Here is a 25,892-nt window from a genome sequence, read left to right as displayed (position 1 = left end):
CTAGGGTATTATTTTAGACGGGACCATGAGGAAGGCCTTCTCTGATATGGCACCATTGAGGAAAGATGTGAATGGTATAAGGGAATGAGCGATCCAAATTATCTTGTGAAAGGGTATTCCAGACAGAAGAAACAGTAAGTACAAAGCTCTAAGGCAGGAATATGTTCAGCTTTTCAAAGAACAGCAAAGCCAAGATGGCTGGAGAGCAGTTGAAAATTAAGTTGTACAAGATACAGTAAAAGATGGTTGGAGAAGTAGCCAGGGGCCATGGCACACAGAATAAAGACTTCTAGATTTATTCTGAAAAAGATGGAAAGCTGTTGAATGGTCATGATCAAGGGAGTAGCATGGCCTGACTAACTAAGAGATTATTCTGGCTACTTTTGAGAAGAATAAAATGTAGGGGGCAAGAGTGAAAGCAAGTACACCAATTGAGGCTTCTGAATTCATCTTTGTGTCCCCAATGTGTAAGGCAGCACTTGGTATATAAACCCTTAGGTATATAACACCTTGGAGAATATTTATTATCCCGTATCTTTAATATAATATACCAAACTCAGGTTTGAATCTCACCATAACCACTTTAAGGTTTGTAACCATGAACATACTACTTAATCTCAGCCTCAGTTTCCTCACCAATACAATGGAGATACCTAAGAGTTGTGAGGATTAAATGTGACAATGATGTATATAAAGCACTTACTTAGCCTAATGCCTAACACATAGTAAGGACTCAAAAAAATGGTAGCTGGTTATTCACGACCAGCCCCCTCAGCTCAAACATTGAAAATACAATTGGAATGCAATTGACTTCATTCAGAAAAAAGTTCATAAAAAACAAAGCCCTAATACCAGGAATATCAGGAACTTAGTTACGGACATGTTAAGTTTGATACACTATTAGCCATACAAGCAGAAACATTAGTCAGTTAGGTATATAAGTCTGGAATTCAAAGGAAAGGTCTGGGCTGCAAATAAAACAATTGGGATTTACACCATAGTTTGTGTTTACAGTCACGAGTCTAGATGAGATCACTAAGGAAATAGATAGAAAAGAGAATACACTCAAAAACAGAATCCTAGAGTACCAGTAGAACTGAGAAAGAGAAACCAACCAGGTAGACAGAAAACCAAGAGAGTGTGCTAGAACCAAGTGAAAAAAACTGTTAAAATTTTATAAGACAAAGATGTCAGATTGAGTAAGATGAAAACTGAGAAATCTTCATTAGACTTAGTGATGTGTGGGTGAACTGGCGGGGGTGAACGCCATATTAGAATGTGTTCAAGGAGAAAAATGTTCAACAGTAAATTTAGACAATTCTTTCAAATTACCCTGAAGGGCCAGGAGAGAAATGGGGTGGTAATTGGAAGAGGAAGGAGAATCTAAAGATTTCTTTTTTAGAGATGGAAGAAATAACAACATAAATCCTGACAAGATAGTTACAGAAGAGGAGGAAATGGATGATGCAGTAGAGAAAAGGAGAATTGATATAGCATTATCCTTAAGGGGGCAAAAGCAGATGGGATCTGATACAGAAATCAAGGGGATTGGCCTAAGCTAGGAGAACAGATACAGTTTTCCTTAATTAACAGAAGAGAAGCTGTTATATGCATAGATGCAGGCAGGTGAATAGGTGTCATAGAAGAAGCTTATGGAAATTCTCTTCCAACTACCTGAATTTCCTTAGAGAACTAGGGAGAACGTTCATCAACAGAGAGTGAGATGGGACAGGAGGTATTATACAGTAACCTAAGAGAGTGGGAGAGTGAATGGACTAAAGAAATAGTGTGACTGATTTAAAGTAAAATCAGTTGGCAGAAAAGCACGTTTGGCTTCATTAGTGCAGGTAAAGATACACAGATGGTGAAAATTTCAGAATAATCAGGATACTCATTAGTCAAATAAGTACAATTAAGGGAGAGACCAGCAAAGGAATTGAGGGTGCCTGCAAGGGATTGATCACAATGACCGACTATGGAAAAGCAGAGTAAGAAGGGAAGTGGGAACATGAGGAGGATGAAGGAGAGTGAGAAAGTGACAGGATTAATAGATTGTTGGTCCTAGTGGTCTTTATATCAAAAGGAATGAGGTGGAAAGATAGAAAGTTGCATTTGAAGAGGAGGATGTTTATAGTTTAAATTGTCATACAAATTTAAGAATTACTACAGCATATACCCAGATTCTTGGGATTCCTACATTTAACAAGTTCAGTGTAGAGGTAAAATGAGAATCCATATGGAAGGTAAGAGAAGTAAAGGGAAGTGATGGAATACTACCTAGGAATTCTTCATTTTTCTCTGTATAATTTATCAAAAACTACTAGAGAAAACGAATTTCAACTTTTCTAAGGAAAACAGTGATTCAAAATTTAAAAAAAGAATGCAATCTGACTGATAAAATAGTTTAAGACTCAGTTAGTTTATTATTTTCCATGGCATCCAGTTTGTCCACTTATATCTCTGTTCAAAATGTACTCGTATCATGGATTCTAAAGTCCTACATGTCTCTGCTTACAGTTAAATGTATAAAGTCACTTAAGCTAAAGTTAAATGCCATTCTCTTTAGTTTATCCTTTGACACCAGTATTAATAAATTTCTGCATTTCCCCAACATAGAGAAATCATTACTTTAAAAAACAACTTACACATTTAAAGATTTCAAAGCAAACCATCACCCAACCATGAACATCCACCTGCACATTCTTTAATTATCTACTTTACAAATCTGCCTACAACGTAACTTTATATTAAATCTGTTGAACAGTTAAACATACAAAGAAAACAGCACTTTTCAGTAGCCTGAGAAAAAAAATCAGTTTTGGTTTTCATCCTGTCATGCAACATTTATCAAATTCTATTAAAGTTCATTGTGTGTCCTACAATAGCAGTTATTTGCTTTACTCACCTCCTTAATAGCATCTTCATTAGGGAGAATGGAACATAAACATGTGATATAGGCTTGCTGGAAAGACGACACATTTGAAATTTCTTTAGATTCTGCACATAGCTTTGACAAAGCAGTAGCCTGGGGGATGCAGTTAGATTTCAACAAATGTTTTATTCGCATTTGGAGAAAGAAAGGTCCTTCTTGTGCAATCAATTTATTGACTAGAAAAGAGGAAAAATAAAACAGTTTGATAACATATCACATAACAGGTTAAGATGAAAGTTGATATCTTTTATTGATGTTGGTTTTTTTTAGTGAATAAAAATTCAGTTGATATAACTAGGAAATTGATTCTGGTCTCAATAATATTCATCTAATAGAAAAGAGGGCAAAATAAACTAATTTTGCTAATGATTCCCACATTAGTTTTATCTGGAACACCAAATCTTTTAATAAAGCTACTAATATATTATCAAAATTAATTATCTGACCTTCTCCTTCCTTACCTTCTGATAAAGACAGTAAGGAATAGTGAAATGAACTATAAGCATAAGTGCAAGAAAAAGCAAGTAACCTATGTGATATTAATAACTATAACTTGAACCCTTTTAAGGTACCAAGCTTTAAGCTGAGTGTTCTTATATACCTCTCATTTATTCTTCACACCACCACCAAGGCAAGTATTGTCGTCCCCAGTTTAAGGTTAGGAAAAATTAATATTCAGAGAAATTAGGTAACTTGCCAAGGATTCCAAAGCCAGTGGTGCTCTTTCCTCTAAACCAGGCATTTCTCAAAGTGTGTTCCACCGACCAAAAGACCTGAGAGATAGTCCTAGAAAAAAAAAGGATTCCTTGGTCAAATCTCTGAACAGTCCTGCAATAAAGAAAACTGTTCACTTTTATTTAACCCAATTTTTCCCAAACTGATTTGACCAGAGAACCCTTTTACACATATTACTATTAGTATAATGTAAAATATATGTTACTGGTTCAGTACACACTTTGGAAAATGCTGCTTAGTACTGAATATTAAGTACCTGAGCACACTGATTTGCAGTGTTCTAGACAAGCCCTCAATTTTTGAATAGTAGTGTGACTCAACAAGTGTGTGGCATCATTTTACATAGTATTATTTAAAGAATAGAGGTGGGAACATTGCATGTCACGACAAGGGTGAACAATCAAACTGCTTTAGGTGGCTCATCTGAAATAGTGTTTCTCAAACTTGAAAGTGCCTTCTGAAATCACCTGGAGAATATTATTAAAATGCAGATTCTAATTCAGTAGTTCTGGGATGGGACTTTGGGACCTGAGATTTTGTTTTTCTAACGACCCTCTCAGGTGATACCCATGCTGCTATGTCTATAGGCCACATATGGAGTAGAAATAATTAATATTAATGATAAACCACTGGCTGGGTGTGTGCGTGAACATACACCCTGAACCGATCTTAACTGTGTATCAGAAGCAACCGTAGAGTTTTAAAAATTCTTTTAGGTAGTACCATATATGCACATGACCAAAACTCAACAGGCATACAAAGAGGTATAGTTAAAAGTTGTCTGGGGCCAGCCTGGTGGCTCAGGCGGTTAGAGCTCCATGCGCTTAACTCCAAAGGCTGCCGGTTCGATTCCCACATGGGCCAGTGGGCTCTCAACCACAAGGTTGCCGGTTCAATTCCTCGAGTCCCACAAGGGATGGTGGGCTCCACCCCCTGCAACTAAGATTGAACACAGCACCTTGAGCTGAGCTGCCGCTGAGCTCCCGGATGGCTCAGTTGGTTGGAGCGCATCCTCTCAACCACAAGGTTGCCGGTGGGATTCCCACAAGGGATGGTGGGCTGTGCCCCCTGCAACTAGCAACGGCAACTGGACCTGGAGCTGAGCTGCGCCCTCCACAACTAAGACTGAAAGGACAACAACTTGAAGCTGAACGGCACCCTCCACAACTAAGATTGAAAGGACAACAACTTGACTTGGAAAAAAGTCCCAGAAGTACACACTGTTCCCCAATAAAGTCCTGTTCCCCTTCCCCAATAAAATCTTTAAAAAAAAAAAAAAGTTGTCTCCCTTCTCCCAACTCCAGCCCCCCTACTCTCCCTCCCCAAGAACAATAATCATTTCCAATCTCTTGTTTATACTTCCAGAAATATTCCGAGTACAGAAAACATATTTTTCCCCATTTACTGTATCACACAGGTTATTCTATCATCATTGTACATTTACAGCTATCTCAATACTTTTAACAACTGAATAGTATTCTACTGTGTAGATGTACTAATTGATTTAACCAATCCCCTACTGATATACTTGCAAGTTGTTTCCAAAATTTGGCAATAGTCAATAATGCTACAATTTACAGCCCTGTAAATAGGCTATTTCATACATGCATGACTGTATCTAGAGAAAAAAAATTCCTAGTAGTGAAACTGCTGCCAAAATGATCTCCAGAGGTTGTACCAATTTACACTCCCATCACTTTATAGGTGGAAGGTACCCATTTACTGTGGCACTTCAAAAATATCTGGATCCCAGAGCTCCAACTCTGGAGATTTTGATTTAGTAGGTGGAGCCTGGAACTGGGGTGGGGAGAGGGGTGCATGTGTGTTGGTTTTAAATTCCAAAGATACTCTAATATGTAGTCAAGGTCAAAAAGCAAGGGCAGAAAACAGATCACTTTTATTTGGACTTTTCCATTTTAGTCTGACAGGCACTAAATTCCACAAAATGAACTCATAATCATATCTCTCACTCCAATAGCTCTTCATTCCTTAATTCTATTTTCAGTAATGGTATTCTCTCAATAATACAGAAATGAAGTTTTGGATTAGTCTGCCTTGTCAACTCCTTTCCTCAAGGAAATCAACTTAGTTGTTGTGTCCTAGCAATTCTTTTTAAAACAGTCCAATTTAATTCCTCCATATTACTTCCTGCCACATCTGTTAGCCTTATATTCTGTTCTGCCTAATACCAGATTCTGCTCTATTTATCTGCCCTACCAGGTTGCAAGCATTTTCACAAATCCCCTACCTGTAAAAAGGAACATTACCTACACAACCCATCCCCTTCTAAATGCCCACAACATTTATTTGTTCATCACACTTAGTTTTTAAGTACAGTAATAAAGCCTTACAGTGTACAAATGTTAAGACCTCAGGTGTTGGAATCACCAGTTTGAGGCTGAATCATGACTCTGACACATACTAGCTGTGAGACCTTTGGACAAATTAATTGACCTCTCTGAACCTCAAGTTTCTCCATCTGTAAAAAAATCAGTAATATCCACCTCATAGGGATGAAAGAATCATAAATGAAACACTAGTGAGGCAGATATGACACTTAGCACAGGGCTAAGCACAGGGTAAATGCTCAATACCAGTTGCTATCATTTGTTTTTGACATCCCCCTTATTACACTATCGGAAATTTGTGCACAAATACCACATCTTGTTAACTTTTGTATTCCCTATAACCCTAAGCACAATGTCTTTTATATTAGAAATGTTTAATAAAACCATGTATTTAGCAACTGAACAGTTATCACTCCTCAATCAAAAACCTTTCATATTTCCTCACCTGGACTTAAATTCTGCTCCCATAATTTTAACTATGTGGCCTAGGCATGTGCAATCTGATCTATGGATTAAATGAGGTATGGAAAGCACTCACAGCGCCCATCACGTAAGAGGCACTCTGTAAGACATAGCTATTATTTCTATGAGGTAAAACCATTTTACTCAATATATTAGAACCACAGTTCAACAGCTGTCAATTTTTAACACAAGAGATCAACCTTGCATTTTAAAAATCATTTTAACTTATGTTAACATCAATCTTAACTTTATTTTTTAAAAGGGAATCCATCCATACACTTCAATATTTAAAGTGTACACTGAGAAGTCTCATTCCCAATTGTGATCCTTTCTGTATTTTTTCCCAAACATGTTAATACAAAAATCTTTTTAATAATATATCCTCTCCTCCATCTAGATTCAACAACTGAATGGTTTTTGGCATATTTCTTTACCTAGTTTTTCTCTTTCTGAACCACTTAAAAGGAAGTTGCAAACATCATGACAGTTTACCTCGTATACACTTCATCATATAAAAAATGGTAACATCTAAGGTCCAGTTTAAAAACAACTTTTTTGGGGGTGGCCAGATGGCTCAGTTAGTTAGAGCACCAGCACTCAACAACAAGGTTGCCAGTTCAACTTCCCCATGGGATGGTGGGCTGCGCCCCCTGCAATCAAAGATTGAAAACGGCGACTGGACTTGGAGCTGAGCTGCGCCCTCCACAACTAGATTGAAGGACAATGACTTCGAGCTGATGGGCCCTGTTCCCCAATAATCCTCATAAATATTTAAAAGAAAAGAAAAAAACAGCTTTTGTTTTTCTAACAGGAAAGCCTATTTTTGTTTTTACTGGAGACTCAAGTGGCACATGAAAACTCATCAAATGGCTTCAGAGGTGTAGAAGAGAAATAAAAATTAAACAACCAGGGGAAGGAGGTCAGAGCTGGCTGGTTCCTTCTCAGCCTGATTTAAGTGAGGGAGTTGGTGCCTCTGAACAATAAAGAGGGATCCCTTCCTTTAATCCTTGGTAGTGGAGAGAAAGAAAAAACCAAAAGGTTATTGCGTTGGCCCTCCTGAGTCTCAAGGAAATGGGGGTAAAGCTTGTTTTGATATCATAAATTATGGGGAAGTGGGGAGGTTGGTGCCAGGTAGGGTACAAGTCAGTTAGAAAATTGGCAGATACCAGATGGTAACTCTGGGTGACCTCCGAGTTGGGATCACTCCAGTGTGGTGGTGGGAGAGGCCCCACTGTTGATGGGGGTTGAAGTCTCTGGGCTGTGGGCTGCCCAGAGCTATGGACTGCATCTTCTTCCAGGGGCTGCCATCATCCCGAAAGTATAGGAGGTTCTGTGGCACTGGGCCTTAGGCCAAGAACCTTCCGTGGGGCTTGCTAGGCCTGGTCTCGCCATCCCCACCTTCTCTGGTAGGCTGCTGGGGTGGCCTGGGGTAGAAAGGCCTCTGGTGCCTGGGCCAGGATCTGAGTGGGAGAAACCCCCTCATTTCCCTGCTGATCATGCCCGGCAGAAGTGTCAACAACTGGTACTTAGTACACACTTCAGTAATAAACTTTTTTAGGTGGGCAGGGGATAAGGGAGAAGCAGAAACAAAATTCAAGAATTCAAGGCAGGAAAAATAAAAATCTTATAAGCTTTTTTTAAAAAAGCTAAACTGAAAAGCACTTATTAAGTTCCTCAGAGATTAAAAAGTACACACACTCATGCTTGTGATTACTATATTACTGACCAGAAGACAATCAATGAGATGACAATCAATGTTTTCTAAGCATCGAATATGTTGATATCTGGGCTACAAGGGCAGTTGAGCTATAAAGGAAGCTTTCTTTTGATCTGAAATTAGGGTGAGGGTCAACTGAGAAAGCAGGCAGGCCACAGGCTGCTCACCATTTACACTGTGGTTCTCAGAATAACTCCTTACATATGTAGGTATCCTGTATTCACAATCTTATAGATAGCGAGTGCTTAATTAATCTTTATTGAACAGAGAGGATATCGTGGGGTGTTACATAAACAGTGCTTCTCCCTGCTTCCATTGTTTTTCTATGTGAAAAGAAATTAAGTATTGTTAGCTCCAATGGTGGGGTGGTATATTTGATTAGTACATCAGAGGAAAATAAATTGGGGGCATTTAACTCAACTCTACACTTTTTCTTGGGTTTGGGTCTGACTACAGAGAGCACGAGTTCTTCTCTACCATAGTCGAACCTTATCTAAACGACCCCAAATTCTGGGATCCTTTTGAAACTATCTGGTTGTGTCCTCTAACAACTTTTATTAATAATAAAGGTGATATTTTAGCCTCCATGTGCCTATATTTATAAAGGAATGCCATTTACTGGGAACCTCAAAAGAAAACAATAAACACCAATCTCTTTTCTATTTAACAGCTCTCTTCCTAATTCTTTTTTCAGTGTAACTGATAAGCAGAATTATCAAAGGAAAAGGACCAAGAGAAAATCTAAGTACCCTTATTGTTAATCATCTCATTATACAGAAAAACTCAAACAGCATATATACAGTAAGCTGTCAATCTTGGTGAATGAAGAAGCTAACTGGGATATTTTAACATTCAAATGGCCTGTTGTAAGACCTAAATTAACTATATGTCAAAAGTGAAAATACAAACTATTCTGAAACTCATTTTTATTCCAGAAACATATTTAACAGAATGTGATCCTTTAAATTTTCCATTAACTTAAAGCAAATGAAATCATAATTGTTAGCCATACCAAATGAGATACTTTTGTGTGTCTAGAATGCAAATGTCAACTCAAATACATAAATCTTCTTGTCTTACGCTGACAATGTTGCAAATAAAAATGTTCATTCTTTGCATTTTTCTACAGAACACTAAACTCCAATTTTTGTAAGTTTAAAATAAAATAGCAATTTTTTCCATGGTCCTCAGCCGTAGCAACCAGTGAACAAAATAGAGGCAAAGCTCTACTACAAACCAAGTAAAAGCAGATTGTTCATTCCTAGCTTAAGCACTTTGTATAAACATTGTTATGCAATGCAACATTTTAAAATAACTGCAAAGGGACACTTAAAACACTACGTAAAAATGCAAGGATCCTTAGGGCAAAAAATTAAATGCTAATGATTATTTTTTATTATTCCAAAGAGGACGGAATGACTAAGTATAGATACACAGGTGAGATTCACAAAATATTAACCCATAAATCAATTTCAATTCTCTTAGAACTAAGTCCTCCTTCAATACAGTCAGTAAAGTTTTAAGGCTTACCTTCTTCTGTTTCTACTGGCTGTTGAGACAGAATTTTAAGAAGAACCGGATTTTTCCATACCCCTTCCTTGGTAACATGAACCAATATTTGTAGGTTATTATTCCCAAATTCCAGTAATGCATCATGTGACTCCTAAAACAAAAACAGTATATCCCGAAAACAGGGTAATTAATAAGCAATATAAATAGTAGTTTTGCCTTTTCAATATATCTGAATGTCTAGGAAAGAACCTGTATCTTGGATTTCCTAAAAAGAAATAAGCAGGAAAAAAACTAGTCTCAAAGTTTTGTAAAATTCTGTTGCTGCTGTTTTTAAGTGAAACTAGGGTGTTTTCACAAAGTTAAAGGGTAGCTTTAAAATGTTTTCCTGAATTCCCCGTAGGTAAAATGATCACAATTTAATCTATATCCTTGCATTACTAAATTATTTTAGGGCCAATGGTATAGTTTTCCTTTAAAGTATTTCCTTTGAAGTATTTAATGTATTCATCCAGTCAACCTATTCCTGTGAATAGAAATATTACTTGACACCAATTGTTACACACTTTTTAAATTGTTTAAATTTAAACAATTGACTTTTTAAAGGATGACCCTATATAAAATGACTTATATATAGATGACCCTATATAAAATGACTTCTAACCAAATGACTTTTTAAAGGATGACCCTATATAAAATATACATGGTAACCAGACAGTATAGGTTATTAGCTATCATTCTATCTCCTCAGAAAACAAATAAAACATTGCCAATAGGTTGTTCTTTAAAATACTTATATACACAAATGGTGGGGGGAAAAGGTCAGAAATTTAACTAGGCATAAATAATCAAGTATATGTCTCACTGTCCTTTATTACTGGGGGGATTATTGGTTCTTCCCATGTTCTAAAATCTTAACTTGTTCTCTCTTATTTTAGCCTGCTGAAATTCTCAAGGAACATAAGCTTCTGTTTATAGCAATATATTCCTTTGAAAAATATAAGTTAAAAAAAGTTCACAGACCTAAGAATATAATGTTATATTCACTTAAGTGAAATATAAAAAATGAAGTTCATTCCCCCTGCTTAATTTTCATGTCAAAATAATAGGTTTTATTCTCTCTCTCTCTCTCTGTCTCGCTCTCTCTCTCTCTGCTGAATTATCTTCTATTGAGAAAGGGCTTAAGATATAATATTGACACAGAAAGTGATATTTGCAATTAATAGTTTACTAATAGCAATATTTTACTAAGGCTGCAGTTTTTCTTTAATAGCTTGACTTCCCTCCAGGCTTCTCTCTCCTTAACTTAGAATGTCAGGCATTTACTTTGCAGTGAAGATGAAAATTCCAGAACATGCTATGTGTAGTTACCATATTTGTAATATCTAAACATACATGCGCCATTATATTTTAGTAAAAAATATTATTACCCACAATGATATACAGCAACTAAAATAAAAAGCCACACTTTAGGTTAAAAACAAAAACAGCTTTCTACTTTTTCATCTGTTCAAAATACAATTTATTCTGGGTAAGAACGACGTGTTTAATCCTTTGTTACCATTGGATACATATTTATTATAGCAAAGTTACTTTTAAAAATATTAAATAGGGGCAGCTGGATGGCTCAGTTGGTTAGAGCGCGAGTTCTGAATGACAGGGTTGCCAGTTCGACTCCCACATGGGCCAGTGAGCTGCGCCCTCCATAATTACATTGAAGACAATGAGCTGCCACTGAGCTTCTGGAGGGGTGGCTGGATGGCTCAGTTGGTAGAGTGTGAGCTCTCAACAAGGTCGTCGATTCAATTCCCGCAAGGGATGGTGGGCTGTGCCCCCCTGCAACTAAGATTGAAAATGGCAACTGGACTTGGAGCTGAACTGCGCCCTCCACAACTAGACTGAAGGACAACGACTTGGAGCTGATGGGCCCTAGAGAAACACACTGTTCCCCAATATTCCCCAATCAAATTTATAAGAAAAAAAAACAAGCAGGTGAAATAAATTTAAAAAAAATTAAATAGAATCTTTAAAAACTATGGTGGAATTTTTTAAGAAACATTTTTGAACTTAAATTTGTTTCTTTAAGGTAAAAATATCCTAGTCCACATCTTGAAATCTACAATACAGAAATACCAGCATAAGATGTTCACTCTAGCACTATTTACATAAATAGCAGAGAGACTTGGTCAAATGATTTATGGTGCAACCACACAACAGAATCCCAGGTAGTCATCAAAAATGGATACCTATACGTACAATCCTAGACATTATATCGATGACTGCGATACGGTGATTTATAAGATACTTGGTCTTCATCTACATAGTTCTTGGTTCATAGCTCCCCAAACTCTTAAAACTTCCTTATCGAGTGTTCAAGTATCTTTTGTTGTTAATGAGGCCACCTATGGACTCCATCCAAGGGTGAGAGCTGGTTGCCAGGAGAACGAACCACATGACACGAGGAATTTTCAGTCCCCCCACCACCTCCGGGGAGGGGAGAAGAGAGGGACGGAAGTTGAATTCAATTACCAAATGGCCAATAGACTTAGTCAATCATGACTATTTAATGAAGTCTCCATTAAAACCTAAAAGGACATGTTAGTCCTTTTTAAGACTGAGCTTTAAGAGAGCTTCCAGGTTGGTGAACACATGGAGGTACTGGGAGAATGTTGTACCCCGGAGACGGCATGGAAGCTCTGCTCCACTTCAGACGTACCTTGCCCTATGCATCTCTTCCATCTGGCTATTTCTGAGTTACATGCTTTCATAATAAACTGGTGGTCTATAAAGTCAAATATTTTCTCAGTTCTGTGAGCTGCTCTAGAAAATGAATGGAAGCCAAGGAGGGTGATTGTGGGACCCTCTGGCATATAGCAGTAGGTCAGCAGTAGGACTTGCACTTGGTATTCTGAGTCGGAGGGGGTCATAGAACTGCCAATCTACAGCCAGCCGGTCAGAAGTCCAGGTAACAACCTGGGTGTGTGGCTGGTGTCTGATGTGTGTCTGGGGGAGAAAATGGGGGCAGTCTGGTAGCACTGAATCCTTAACCTGTGGCATCTAGTGCTATCTCCAGGCAGAACTGAGTTGAATTAATTCTTTAACATCCTGCTGGTGTCGGACAATTGCTTGTTGGTGTGGGAAACCACCGCCCATGGTGGAAACGGGTCTGGGGAACCCCATTTAATGATAATGTTAAGTTTTTAAAAAGTTACAAAAGATAGGATCTCATTTTTATTTATAAAAAAATCCACTTCAGAATGTATTTTTATATCCATAGGGAAAGGTTTGGATGTGTTACACAGCTATAAATTGTGATTGAGTGTTCTATCTGTGGCCTGCCTGCTCTGATAAAACTATTCTCTTACCAAAAGTATCCTCAAAACATTGTCCATTTATCACCTAAAATAAGAAAAGTTCAGTTTTACCTTTTAGATTTCAACAGGCACGTCTTACACTTATCTGTACCTCTACTGCATTTATTTTATTGAACGCATTAAAAAATATATCCTAGATAGCTGATTAAAAAAACTTACACAGATGAGGGAAAAGGCAAATATTTGACTTAGGTATACAATCTAAGAAAAGAATGAAGAGATGTGAGAGTATTCTCTCTGCAAAGGATGCTAATAAAAATAACAGCAATAAGTAGATTTGCCCTTCTAGAATGTCATGTATCAGGACAAAACAACGGGCAGGCCTCAAAACAAAAAGGGACAAAATCAATGTGCAATGTATGAAAGATGACTTTCGCAGCTACATGATTATGTGAGGAATTAGTACTGCACTACAGGGATTAAAATAGGCCAAGAACATGACAAAGAATCCGCTTCTCCCCAAAGAGAAAAAGATTAACATTATATCATTTCATTTTGGGTTATATAGCACAGAGGGAAGAAATTTCCAGATAATGGACGTGTCTATTAATATGCAAATCTTCACGTATGTCTACACAAAATAGGTGCAAGCTATCATGGAGTTTGGGTCTTTGAGAACGCAGTTAACAAAGAAAGCTCTCAGTGTTTAACTCTAGGCAAGATAAGTAACCTCTCTCTCTATGACTGTAAATGGAGATTCAAATGTTTATAAAGTTTGTAATTTGATTAAAATATACAAAACATGTAAAACATAATGTAGAGCAGTGTTTGGCAAAAATTAGTGATAATAAATAAATGATAGTTATTACTGCTTACATTGTCTATATTTATCAAACAGTTTTTCTGTCTCTACCAGTAACAGGCAAATTTGCTTCCTGTCACTGGCAGCGCACTTGCTTTTTCTTCCTACCCTACTCTCCCCTTCCCCAACTTGCTACTTACTCTGATCTACTCACCCTAAGAAAGCTGATAATCAAGCCAATATGAAAGCCAACGAACGTAAGCTCTCCTATAAGGAAAATGCACTAATAGAATCTATAATGACTATTTTGACACAATCCCTGAAGTGTTAGGGAGAAATTACTAGATAAATGTTCTACGAATGATCCAAATACTGCTACCTTATAACCATATATGAGTCTACATTTTTAATAGCTTTATCCTGTCTAAAACTGTTTTTGAATAATGAAAACTTTTTTGTTGATTTCTAAGCTATGTAAAGGTTAACAAAACCAAATGAATGAAAAAAATTTTAACATACCCACTTCATCTGAAAGGTCTCTCATTTAATGAACTTACTATCAATATATAAAGAACTTTTTTTTCCCCTAAGTTTCCAATTTTAGTTTGCTGGGAGAAATTCATTAGGCACCTTGGATACCTAAACAGAGGCTTTTCTTGAACCCAAATCAACTCACCTGTAGAGACTGAAGAAAGAGTACCCAGACTTCACATGGCAGTTCACTTTCAGACACTGAAAGTAGTAATTCAAAACAACTCCTACAATATAAATAAGTTAGTAAATAAAGGTGGTTATAGTCATAATCAAATACAGTATGATAGTGATACTGAATATGTTTTACATTTGTTTAGACTATTGTAAGCCTTTTATAAATCATATTCAAAGCAGTTTTATTTAGTTTATTAGGGTGTGTGACTATGTAGGAACCATTCTGATTCCAGAAGACAAAAACAGGAGCTCATGCTATTGTCAATTCAGCTGATAAAGTGATAAATACATGTAAATGCCATCTCTGTATGTTCTTGTCATTTTCAGAGGTAGCAGAAAGACTATCAAGACCATTTCTTTACCTCTAACAAACAAATCAATCAAGCAAGAATTTTCTTCTTTCTACCATAACCAATTCCCCCCAAAAATAACAGAGAATTTAAAAAAGGAAACGCATAACAATTCGAATAAAGATCAACTCAAAATACCTATCAACCAACACCTCTCTAAAATCTTGCGGAATGCTACTTTACCACTTAGAAATTAGCACAGGTAATGTAGAAATTGGGATTTAGTAGAAGGAATAATGTGATTATAAAACCAGAAATGTTTGGGTTCCATAAAAGGCACAGTAAATTAGAGGTTTTGGTTTTTGGAGAATCGAAAGAAAAATATATGAGGCCAGAGAAAAATAAAATGGACCACCCAGATTAGAAGTTATCCCACCAAACAATCTATAAGCTGAACACAAGTGATTCCCCAGATAACAACTGAATAGCTAGCATATTTTTTCAATTTGCAGATGAAAATTACATTAGTTATAATTTTGTCTGCTACTACCAAACATTAAAACAGCAGCGAAATTATCATAGACTCTTAGGGTGGTAATCTTATGCTGTACCCTGGTATTTTCTGCTGGTCAAATTTTCAGTTCCAATAATATAACTGAATTGCAGAATGTCATAGTGTTTCCCCTCAAAGTGTTCCTCAAAGATCACAACAGTTTCCACAAACTCTGTCACCTGAATTGATACCTCAGGACAGAGAAAATATGTATCATTCTTGGATTCTAAGCCTGAGTACGAAAAAAGACTCTAGAGGCAATTCAAGATTATGTTGCTTGGCTTGTACTTCGTCTCCAGGGAACCTGAGTATGAAGGCTCAAAGCAAAGGAGATTACATTTAAAGGTATAACTCTAATGGTGCTTTGAATAACAAGATGCATAGTAAACAAAAGTCAGGCAAACATTACAACCAAAAGCACTCAGTTTTAAGAGTGATTTAAGTTCTTGAAACTTACAGTACTAATCTGCCAAGCACTAACAGGACATCTTCACATTCAGTAGTTAAATATGGGCGTGCACTGGCAAAGCTTTGGATGGCAAGTCGATATACCTCCAGAAGATACACCATATGCTCTGATGCATTCTTGTTGCTTGCATATTGCAAGAGAGTCTAAAAAAATAAAATTAAAGTTTTAATTATTTAAAAAATAAAAACAATGAAACAAACATTGTCTTCGGTCCCTTTTTTTCTAACAGACGCATATACCTTTTATTTGCCTTTACAGGCTCTGGCTTGTCTAGGAGTCTATTTTCATCACTTAATGAACTGTTGAGTTAAAGAAAAGGTACAACTGGCTCTTCTGACATGAGAATAAATCCATGAGTAGAGTAGTGGTTCTAGAAAGAACCACTATAGGTCTGGAGTTACCAACTCTGAAATTTAGCAATGAGTTTGGTATGCTACAACATTAAATTGGGCACCAACCACGTGCCAGGCACAGGTATACAAGAACAAGGCTGATCCCTGCCTTGGACAAGGAAGCTTATTCCTGAGTATGGCCTTCAGCTCTACAGCTCCATAAAATCCTTTTTTCCCCCTACACACATAGGATTGATTATGCTTAATGTATACTAACCAATTTATAAAAGGTTGATGTTATATTTTTACTGTTAATGAAGTTTATTTAAAAAAATTAACATATAAGCCAAATGTTTACTTGTTTACAGTGGGGGGATAATCATCAGCCAGGGTACCCCTTTTATGTACCAGATTATCTGGTGAGTACAAAATCTAAAACAAAGAAAAATGGAGCCATAATAAGGCCTGATAAATTATGTGTTCAACAGTAAAAATTTGTTCAAATGATGGTGAAAAGTTGGCTTATGTTCTCTTGGACAGTGCTGGGAAATCACTGCCAAGTTCTTGTCTGGGGACTCTCTAGGTGCCATGGAGTTGCTCTCTCTTCTATTAATATATTTCTTCTAACAACTGATTAGGTTTTGCTTATGCTTAACTAATACATCTAGTTAGGTTAAGACATGCAGGATACAAGCTTTCCCCCACTAGAATACACATTCTGACAGGGCTAGGAAGTTCCTAATGCTCTTAGTTTGGTGCTACTTTTACAGGCAAGTCTTCTTTTCAGAGGGCAGCTTTATCTTGAGTTAATTACATTACGTGAATTAATTACCCCCAGAATAATCTCTTCAAAGATTCCTAACTTCCTGTCTTCACTTTTTCTGCCTAAAGAACTACAAATAGCTGTAGTGGCACTGCAGGATTCCACTAAATTTTCTGCAGCTTTAGTTTCCACAAAACAGGTACAGGTCCCTATATCAGTTATCAGTTCTGATTATAAAGAACTGCACTGGTCTTGATTACTAAAACAAACAAACAAACAAACAAAAACTTACAAGGAAATATATAATTAATCATTATACAGTAAAATCTCTCTTAACTAACACTGGATTATCTGATCTTTGCCTGAATGATCAAGCCAGTTAAGCTATTTTAGTATTATCCATTCAATCAAAATCAAGAATCTTGCTGCTTTACTAGTCACTTTAGAAAAGTGGACTCCTTCTGTAGTCTCAGAAGAGCATTATGCCCCCATTTAATCAAATCCCAATTTTAATAATGAAAAAAAACTGAGTAATAACAGGATCACAAAACTGACCCCATAACAACCCTCTTCCCAGCTAAATGAGTAGAGAAGGAACACAGAATATGTGCTTTCTGTCACGTAAATAAGATTTCACAAAATCTCTCTTAAGAAATTTATTAAAATGTATGTTATAAAATTCTGTTTTAGGTCAGCAAACTATTTAATATCTACATTGTTTAATCTAAAAACCAGAGAACTTTACAAATTTATATTCAGTACCAGATTTTATGCTCCTTCAGGTCAGATTTACGTCTTATCAATCTTCGTAGGCCTAACACTCCTACACCCTTACAGAACATTCTCAAGTGGCACTAAATGTTTGCTGAATACATTCACCATTTTATTCATTTGACAAATATTTATTGATAGCCTCTATACACAGTGCTGAGTGCTGGGGAAAAAGACATGGGGGCTTATCCTCATGGAACTTTCAGAATGAGTCAATACAACATAATAGTTGAAACCACACATGCAAATTAACCAATTGCTAGCTGAAGTATGCAAAGAGAAGGAAGAATGCATACAGATGAGTGGATCTTTCCACAGTCCACCTTTGCATTTAGAATGCTCCTGCCACCAATCTAATACCTTCTAACACAGACACTCCATGAAGACATCCGCAAGTTACACAATTTCAATTCTATACCCCATGGGTATTTATGCTTACAGTTGGCCTTATATATTTTATAAACTATAAAAATATATAGTTTATATATTTTTTAATATTCCTCAGTCTTTTTCCCCGCGTGTTAGTGCAATTAAATAGTGAGGTCTCCTTAACATACCCACTAGGAGTGTACTCGGACATCTGAATCATCACTGGAAAAATCTTTACTATCATCCTTTTTAAACCACAAGATAAAGATGAATGAATTACAGCCATCTAAATAGTATTTTAACAGTAAAATGAAAACAAAATTCCATCAGAAGCAGTAAAGAAAAATGGCAGTCTCTTATTTCTCTTTAGAAATTTAAATTTTAGAAACCAAGAAAACTGAAAGAGAAGGAGGAAATAAAATGATAAATATGACTCCTTTAAGTTCATTGGCATTCTACACAGTGCAAATCAATGGCCTCTTCTCTTTGTTACAGTAAACGCATTTATTCCTCAAACGCCATGATGTGGCAATACTGTGCTGGGTACTGAGGATGGTGTGCTATTCCTGCCCTTAAAAAGCTAGGTATTCTGCCAGGTCAGAAATACAGCATATGAAAAATTAGCCCACTTAGGCACTACCTTTGATGGTTGTAAACATTCTCACTGAGTGCTCTCATTCATATCCCAGGCAGATTACCTCTCAAGTTAAGTCCCTGCTATTACGTATACCTCAACTGCCCCCTTAAATATTTCCATGGGATATCCTATTCCAATCTCAAACTCCAAACATCTAAAACAAACATCTTCCCCAGCAAATATGCTCTTCCTCCTGTGTTCCACCCGCCTTTTTTTAGGAACCAGAGCTAGAAAACTACCTTTGAAACCCCCACACCAAAGTTTGCAGATTCAATCTCAGAAGCACCTGTCTCCTGCCCCTACGCTGTATTTCTAGAGCCAGTGACCTAGACCAGATCCCCAATGTCCCGCACCTAGACTGCTTACTTCTCTAGGCTAAATAACCTCCAGTTCTGCATATGTGTTATCACAACATATCTGCACGTAAAAAAATGCACAGAAAAAAAAGGACCAGAAGAAATTCAACTAAAATGCTAATATGACCATTAGAACTGGGCTAGTAGGATTATGAACAAATTTTTGTCTTTATGTTTTTCAGAACTTCCCACATTTTCTTTAATAAGCAATATTACATTTACAGTGAAGGAAAAAACACCTCCCCTCATCCCAATTCTACCTACATTACTCACTACATGGCGGTATCCTGACTAGTCTCCGAAACTATCAAGGAGGGAGAATTTCTTTCAAGATGATATTTGATGTGGGGATGTATTCCAACTTAAAACTCAAATGGTTTAAGACTCCATTTCCCTAGGGAATCATCATGTTGGTTTCTGAGCATGTAGTATGGGTTAGGCGTTTTCCTATGAGCTTGCTGCTAACATTTAATATAACAATCCCATGATCTACGTGATTTATCATCACTCATTTTAAAAAACGAGGAAACAAAGGCATACATAGAGAGACTAAGTTATTTGCCCAAAGTCACCCAGTAAGTGTTGAATTCAGGATTTGAACTGAATTCAGGTTACCTGGCTCCAGAGCCCACACTAAAATCACTGTGCGTCATGCCTTTTCAGAATGCACAAGTCTACAACTATTTTAAGTGTACGTTTAAATTCTGCTTTTACCCACTACTCATAAACTTTAATATTCTGCAGCAAGTAGTATGGTCATCATTTGGCTTTCTTCCTCAGAGTTTACAACATCTCATTTCCATTTAAAGCGATTGTTTCTGGGGCAAATTTTCTAGCAATGGTCCTGATCGACACCCCACACTTTAGCATGTTGGTGGTTCACGAAGAAATAACAAAAGATATCTGGTATTTATTGTTAAAACTGCACGTCCTATGGCAATAGGAAATTATGTTAAGAAAGGATTTCCATTATTTCAAATTTTGCACATAAAGCAAGAAGCCTTATTCTGATTTTCTCAATACATGAAATTCCCAGAATAAAATAAACTTGAGTAAAATGTGACTGCACTATGATAGACAGACTTCCAGCTGGGGGTAGCACTTGAGCTGGGTTTCTGAAGAATGGGTCAAGTTTGAAAATGCAAAAGAGAGGGGAAAAGGAGGCCTCCAAGTGGAAAGCACCTGAACAAAGTCAGAAAAAACAACTAGAACAGATGGTGATGAGACTCAAACATTAGTTGGTGAGGAAGCACAGTTTCCCATGAACAGATGAAGCTGGGTGTGAGGTGAAATGGAATGAATGGGAAGAGAACTGGTGGCTGCTTACATTGAGGCAGTGGCTTAAGAGTAAATTAAAACCTTTAAGTCTTTCACATACGTTGCTATTAGACCTCACTTTCCACTTTCTATATTAGTTACAGTTGGTTTTTTTAAATCCAGAAATATGACTGCTTATTTATCCATCCACCTATTCATCCTGATTCTATCGTGATTAAATTTCACTGGATTCGACCCATCATCCCAGCCTAACAAGATTATTTTTAGGTACTGATTCTGTCATGGGATTTAACTATGCTTTCTAGCTTCATTTCATTTTCAATTTTTAAAAATACCTTTTACTGTCATGTCATAAAAGTTGTATCATTTGTTGTTTAAAAAATAGATGAAGAAGTAAAAAGTGTAACACTACCACCATACTAGCATACTACCATCACCCACAAATAGACCAGTTAACAGGCAATGTTAAGTTTGAGGGGTTTTTATGCCTAAAAATAGCATTTTAATGGAATCATTCTATACACTGTTTTGAAATTTTTCTTCAACATCAGTATTTCTATAATTGCACAGCCTTGTATGTGTACCACAATTTATTACCCAATTCTCTATTTCTGGACACTGTGGTTTCTAACTTTGCATTACTATACATAATGTTGAGAGCACCTCTCCACCCAACTTTTTCCATGTATCCATGACAATTTTCTTAGGATAATGTCCTATAAATGAAATTGCTGGGTCAAAGAATGCTTAATTTTTAAGGCTTTACATAGTGCCAAATTCTGTTCCAGAAAATTTGTTCCAATTTACATTTCTATTATTAGTGTAAGATAGTGATAGTCTGAGGAGTTGTAACAAGTATTATATGTTACAACTTAAGTACAACTTTTGAGGGTCAGCTGGATAGGGGAAATACAATGTTTTCTTTATTCAATGTAGAATCTTTTCCTTACTGTTACAGTGAAATAAAATTTTTGTACGTTTCCTTTATAATTTTAAAATTTAATTACTACAGCATCTGTATGATATCTTCATCTGAGTTATCGTAACAGTAAGGGAGGGAGTTTGGATGACAACAGCATCAACAGTTAACTTTAACATTCAAAAAAAAACAACACCAAAGATAAGGGACCACTTCCAATTCATTCTATGAGGCCAGCACCACCCTGATACCAAAGCCAGACAAAGACTACAAAGTAAACTACAGACCAATATCCCTTATGAGCACTGATACAAAAATCAACCAAATACTAGCAAAATGATCCCCCGTTTATTAAAACAGATTACATACCACGACCAAGTGGGATTTATTCCTGGAATGCAAGGATGGTTTAGCATGTGAAAATCAACGTAATATAGTCGTCATGTGCCACTTAATAATGGGGATACGTTCTGAGAAATGCAGCCTTATGCGATTTTGTCATCATGTGAACATCATATACTAGATGGAATAACCTACTACAAACCTAGGCTATATGTTTTAGCCTATTGCTCCTAGGCTACAAACCTTTACAGCATTTACTGCACTGAATCTGTAGGCAATGGTAACACAATGGTATGTATTTGTGTACCTAAACATATCTAAACATAGGAAAGGTATAATAAAGTATGGCATAAAAGGTAAAAAAATGGTACACTGTACAGGGCACTTATCACGGAACTTCCAGACTGGAAATTGCTCTGGGTGTGTCAGTGAGTGAGCGGTGAGTGTGTGAAGGCCCAGGACATTACTGAACACTACTATAGACTTTATAAACACTGTAAACTTAGGCTACACTAAATCTATAAAAAAAATGTTTTTCTTTCTTCAATAATAACTTAACCTTAGCTTATATAAAATGGTGTAAAACAATGTATACAGTCAGCCCTCCGCATCCATGGATTACCAACTGCAGATAAAAAATACAGAGAATATTTTGACGGTTGACAGATGACAAGGAGGTTAGAGGGATGGGTGAAAATGGGGAAAGGATTCAACTGTACAAGTTGCCAGTTATAAAAACAGGGATGTAAAGTACAGCATAGGGAATAGAGTCAATAATATTGTAATAAGTATGTATGGTGTCAGACAGGTACTAGACTTATCAGGGTGATCACTTCATAAGTTATACAAATGTCTAATCACTATGTTGTACACCTGAAACCAATATATTATATGTCAAGTATAATTGAAAAATCAGTCAGTCAATAAACAGACAACAACAGCAAAGAAAATATTGTTTTTGATCTGAGGTTGGTTGAATCCTCAGATGCAAAACCCAGGAATACAGATGGTGAATGTATATTTATTGGAAACAGTACACATATAAGTGGACCAGTGCCATTCAAACCCATGTTGTTAAAGGGCCAACTGTACACTGTTGTGCTACCATCAGCAACATCCATCCACAGAACTCTTCTCATCTTGCAAAGCTGACACTGAACCCATTAAACATTAACTCCCTCCCTCCAGCCCCTGGCAACCACCATTCTACTTCCTGTCTTTATGTGCAATATAGCTTTCATAATATTATATTTTCTATTTTAAAAAGCAAAACAAGAATGTGGTAATGGCATCAGGGTAGACAAATAGATCAATGGAACAGAATAAGATCCAGAAATAGACCCACATACTTATGGTTAATTGATTTTCAACAAGGTGCAAAGGCTATTTCTTAATGCAGTGAGAAAGCAGTCTTTTCAACAAATGAAGCTGGAACATTTAGATAGTCATATAAAAAAGAAAACTTCCACCTATCCTTTATACAATATACCAAAATTAACTCCAAATGGATCATAGATTTAAACGTAAATCTTAAAACAATAAAATTTCTAGAGAACAAAGGAGAAAATCTTTGTGGTATTGGGTTAGGCAGATTTCTTAGATATAACATGAAAAACATAATCCATTAAAAAAAGCTAATAAATTGAACTTGATCAAAATTAAGAATTGTGGGGCCGGCCGGGTGGCTCAGGCGGTTAGAGCTCCATGCTCCTAACTCCGAAGGCTGCCGGTTTGATTCCCACATGGGCCAGTGGGCTCTCAACCACAAGGTTGCCGGTTCAACTCCTCGAGTCCAGCAAGGGATGGTGGGCAGTGCCCCCTGCAACTAAGATTGAACACAGCACCTTGAGCTGAGCTGCCTCCCAATGGCTCAGTTGGTTGGGGCGCGTGGGCTCTCAACCACAGGGTTGCCAGTTCAACTCCTCGAGTCCCGCAAGGGATGGTGGGCTGTGCCCCCTGCAACTAGCAACTGGCAACTGAAACTGGAGCTGAGCTGCGCCCTCCACAACTAAGACTGAAAGGACAACAAATTGAAGCTGAACGGCACCCTCCACAACTAAGATTGAAAGGACAACAACTTGACTTGGAAAAAAGGCCTGGAAGTACACGCTGTTCCCCAATAAAGTCCTGTTCCCCTTCCCCAGTAAAATCTTTAAAAAAAAAAAATTAAGAATTGTGTTCTTCGAAAGACATTGTTAAGAGAATAAAAAGATAAGCCACAGACTAGGAGGATATCCTTGCAAAGGACATATTTGCTTCCATTTTCTCTGACCCTATCAGCTCTGTGGTTATAGGAGGGATCAACTTAATAGGAATTAATCATGGCTTGGCTGCTCTTGTGCTCATCTAGTATATGTAGTACTTTTCTTGCCTGTTAAGCCTCACCCAGTTTTTCCTGGAAGTTCTTGATAGTATCACACATGAGTTCACCTACAGTTCTGTCCAGAACACGTGACATGCACCATGTTGTTCTACGTCAGTTTATCCTTGTTAGGATATGATCCCTGTAAGCCTTTCCACATGCCCATATCACCACAATGGAATCTGTGTCATGGCCAAGGGTGTTCCCTCCAGAGAGACACAAGTGAACCAGAGGCAGACTGTGTATAACTTAGAAGTAGTACAAATTACCACCTCCATCTCTCCACCCTTTGCCACCTAAGCCTCAACATGTTATTTTTTTTTTAAAGAGGAATATATCTGATAAAGGATTTGTGTACACACACACACACACTTCTCTCAAAACTTAACAATAAGGAAACAATCCAATCCTTTTTAATAAGCAAAAGATTTGAAAAGATACTTCATCAAAGATACAAGAGTCAACATAATAAGTCATGGGGAAAATGTAAATCAGAAACACAATGAGCTATCACTAATTTTAGAATGGCTAAAATTAAAAAGACTGGCCACACCAAGTATTGACCAGGAGGTAGAAAACTAGAACTCTTATACATCGGTTTGTGGGAATGTAAAATGATACAACTAATTCTGAAAAACCTGTCATGTGACCCAGCCATTCCACCTACGTATTTACCGGAGAGAGAGAGAAAGCATTTGTCCACACAATGGCTTATAGACCAAGGTTCACAGCAGCTTTATGTGGAAACAAGCCAAATGTCTAGCGAGAGGTGAGTGAATAAGCAAATCATGACATACCCATACAATGAATACACAATACAAGGAATTATTAACATACATAACATGAACAAATTTCAAAATAATTATATGGAGTAAAAGAAGTCAAACAAAAAGAGACTATGCAATTTTATTAAATAAAATTCTAAAAAATGCAATCTAACTTATAGACAGAAAGCAGATCAATAATTAAGTGAGGGAGTGTCTGTATTGCACGAGACAAAAGAGCATTTTAAAAATGGGTGATGTTGAGAAGATCAAGAAGATTTTTGTGCAGAAGCGTGCCCAGTGCCATACTGTGGAAAAGGGAGGCAACACAAGGCTCGGCCAAATCTCGGTCTGTTTGGGCAAAAGACAGATCAGGCCCATGGATTTTCTTACATGGATGCTAACAAGCACAAAGGCATCATGTGGGAAGAGGAGAATCGATAGAATATTTGGAGAATCCCAAGAAGTACATCCCTAGAATAAAAATGACCTTTGTGACTATAGAAAGAGCAGACTTGATAGTGTATCTCAAAAAGGCTACTAATAAGTACTAGTTGGCCACTGTCTTATCTATTACAAAATAGAAATGTCTCGTGACTTTTTAAATGTGTATCATATTTAAACTGAATTCAGACCATGAATGGCTGACAGAACATTTCTTTTGGGCAGTCCTAATTTAAATAAGATTGGTTTGTGGTAAAATAAATAAGATCAGCTTTTTGAACTTTCATGGTAATTTCGGGTCAGCAAGTGCTGACCCGAAACAGCAAGACTGTTTTCCCCTTCTAAAGATATGATTGGACATGATTAATCATGTTCAAATTTTTGGTCCCATTTTAGAGATGATAAATGTCATCTCAAAACTTGTAGGAAATTGATTTTATATTTAGATTTATATAACTGGTTATATTAATGTTTAAATACTGAGGAAATCCCTTCACCATCTCAGAACAAGACTTGCTTGTGTTTCAAGTTGTGTTCAGTAGCTTGTTAAAAGGCAAGGGCTGAAGGATAAGGTGGCAGTGCCCACTTCTATATTTTTGGTCCTAACTCTGCCAATTTAATGAAAATTCCCTATATCTAAACGGTTGCCTTTTACTAAATGAAAGACATTTCAGTGTAGTTTATGTATAATATCAAATAAAGAATATTTAACACTT

At 36.8% G+C, this 25,892-nt stretch overlaps 1 protein-coding gene and 1 pseudogene across 1 annotated transcript in view; one reads left to right on the top strand and one right to left on the bottom strand.

Annotated features, from left to right (window-relative positions):
• RLF (RLF zinc finger) overlaps positions 1–25,892 on the bottom strand; it is a 67,919-nt gene that overhangs the window by 28,515 nt on the left and 13,512 nt on the right. The window contains exons 2-5 of the mRNA XM_019737169.3: positions 15,828–15,982; positions 14,496–14,577; positions 9,725–9,857; positions 2,906–3,108 (exon numbers count right to left, since the gene is read on the bottom strand). Coding sequence (XP_019592728.2) covers positions 2,906–3,108; positions 9,725–9,857; positions 14,496–14,577; positions 15,828–15,982 — 573 coding nt within the window. The remainder of the gene's footprint in view (positions 1–2,905; positions 3,109–9,724; positions 9,858–14,495; positions 14,578–15,827; positions 15,983–25,892) is intronic.
• Positions 24,983–25,286, top strand: LOC109450114 (cytochrome c pseudogene; annotated as a pseudogene).

The sequence above is a fragment of the Rhinolophus sinicus genome, chromosome 14, assembly GCF_057876585.1.
Source record: "Rhinolophus sinicus isolate RSI-liver-muscle chromosome 14, RSI-T2T, whole genome shotgun sequence".
NCBI lineage: Eukaryota > Metazoa > Chordata > Mammalia > Chiroptera > Rhinolophidae > Rhinolophus > Rhinolophus sinicus.
Note: the sequence above shows the minus strand (reverse complement) of the source record. Positions and strands in the feature narration are given on the sequence as shown.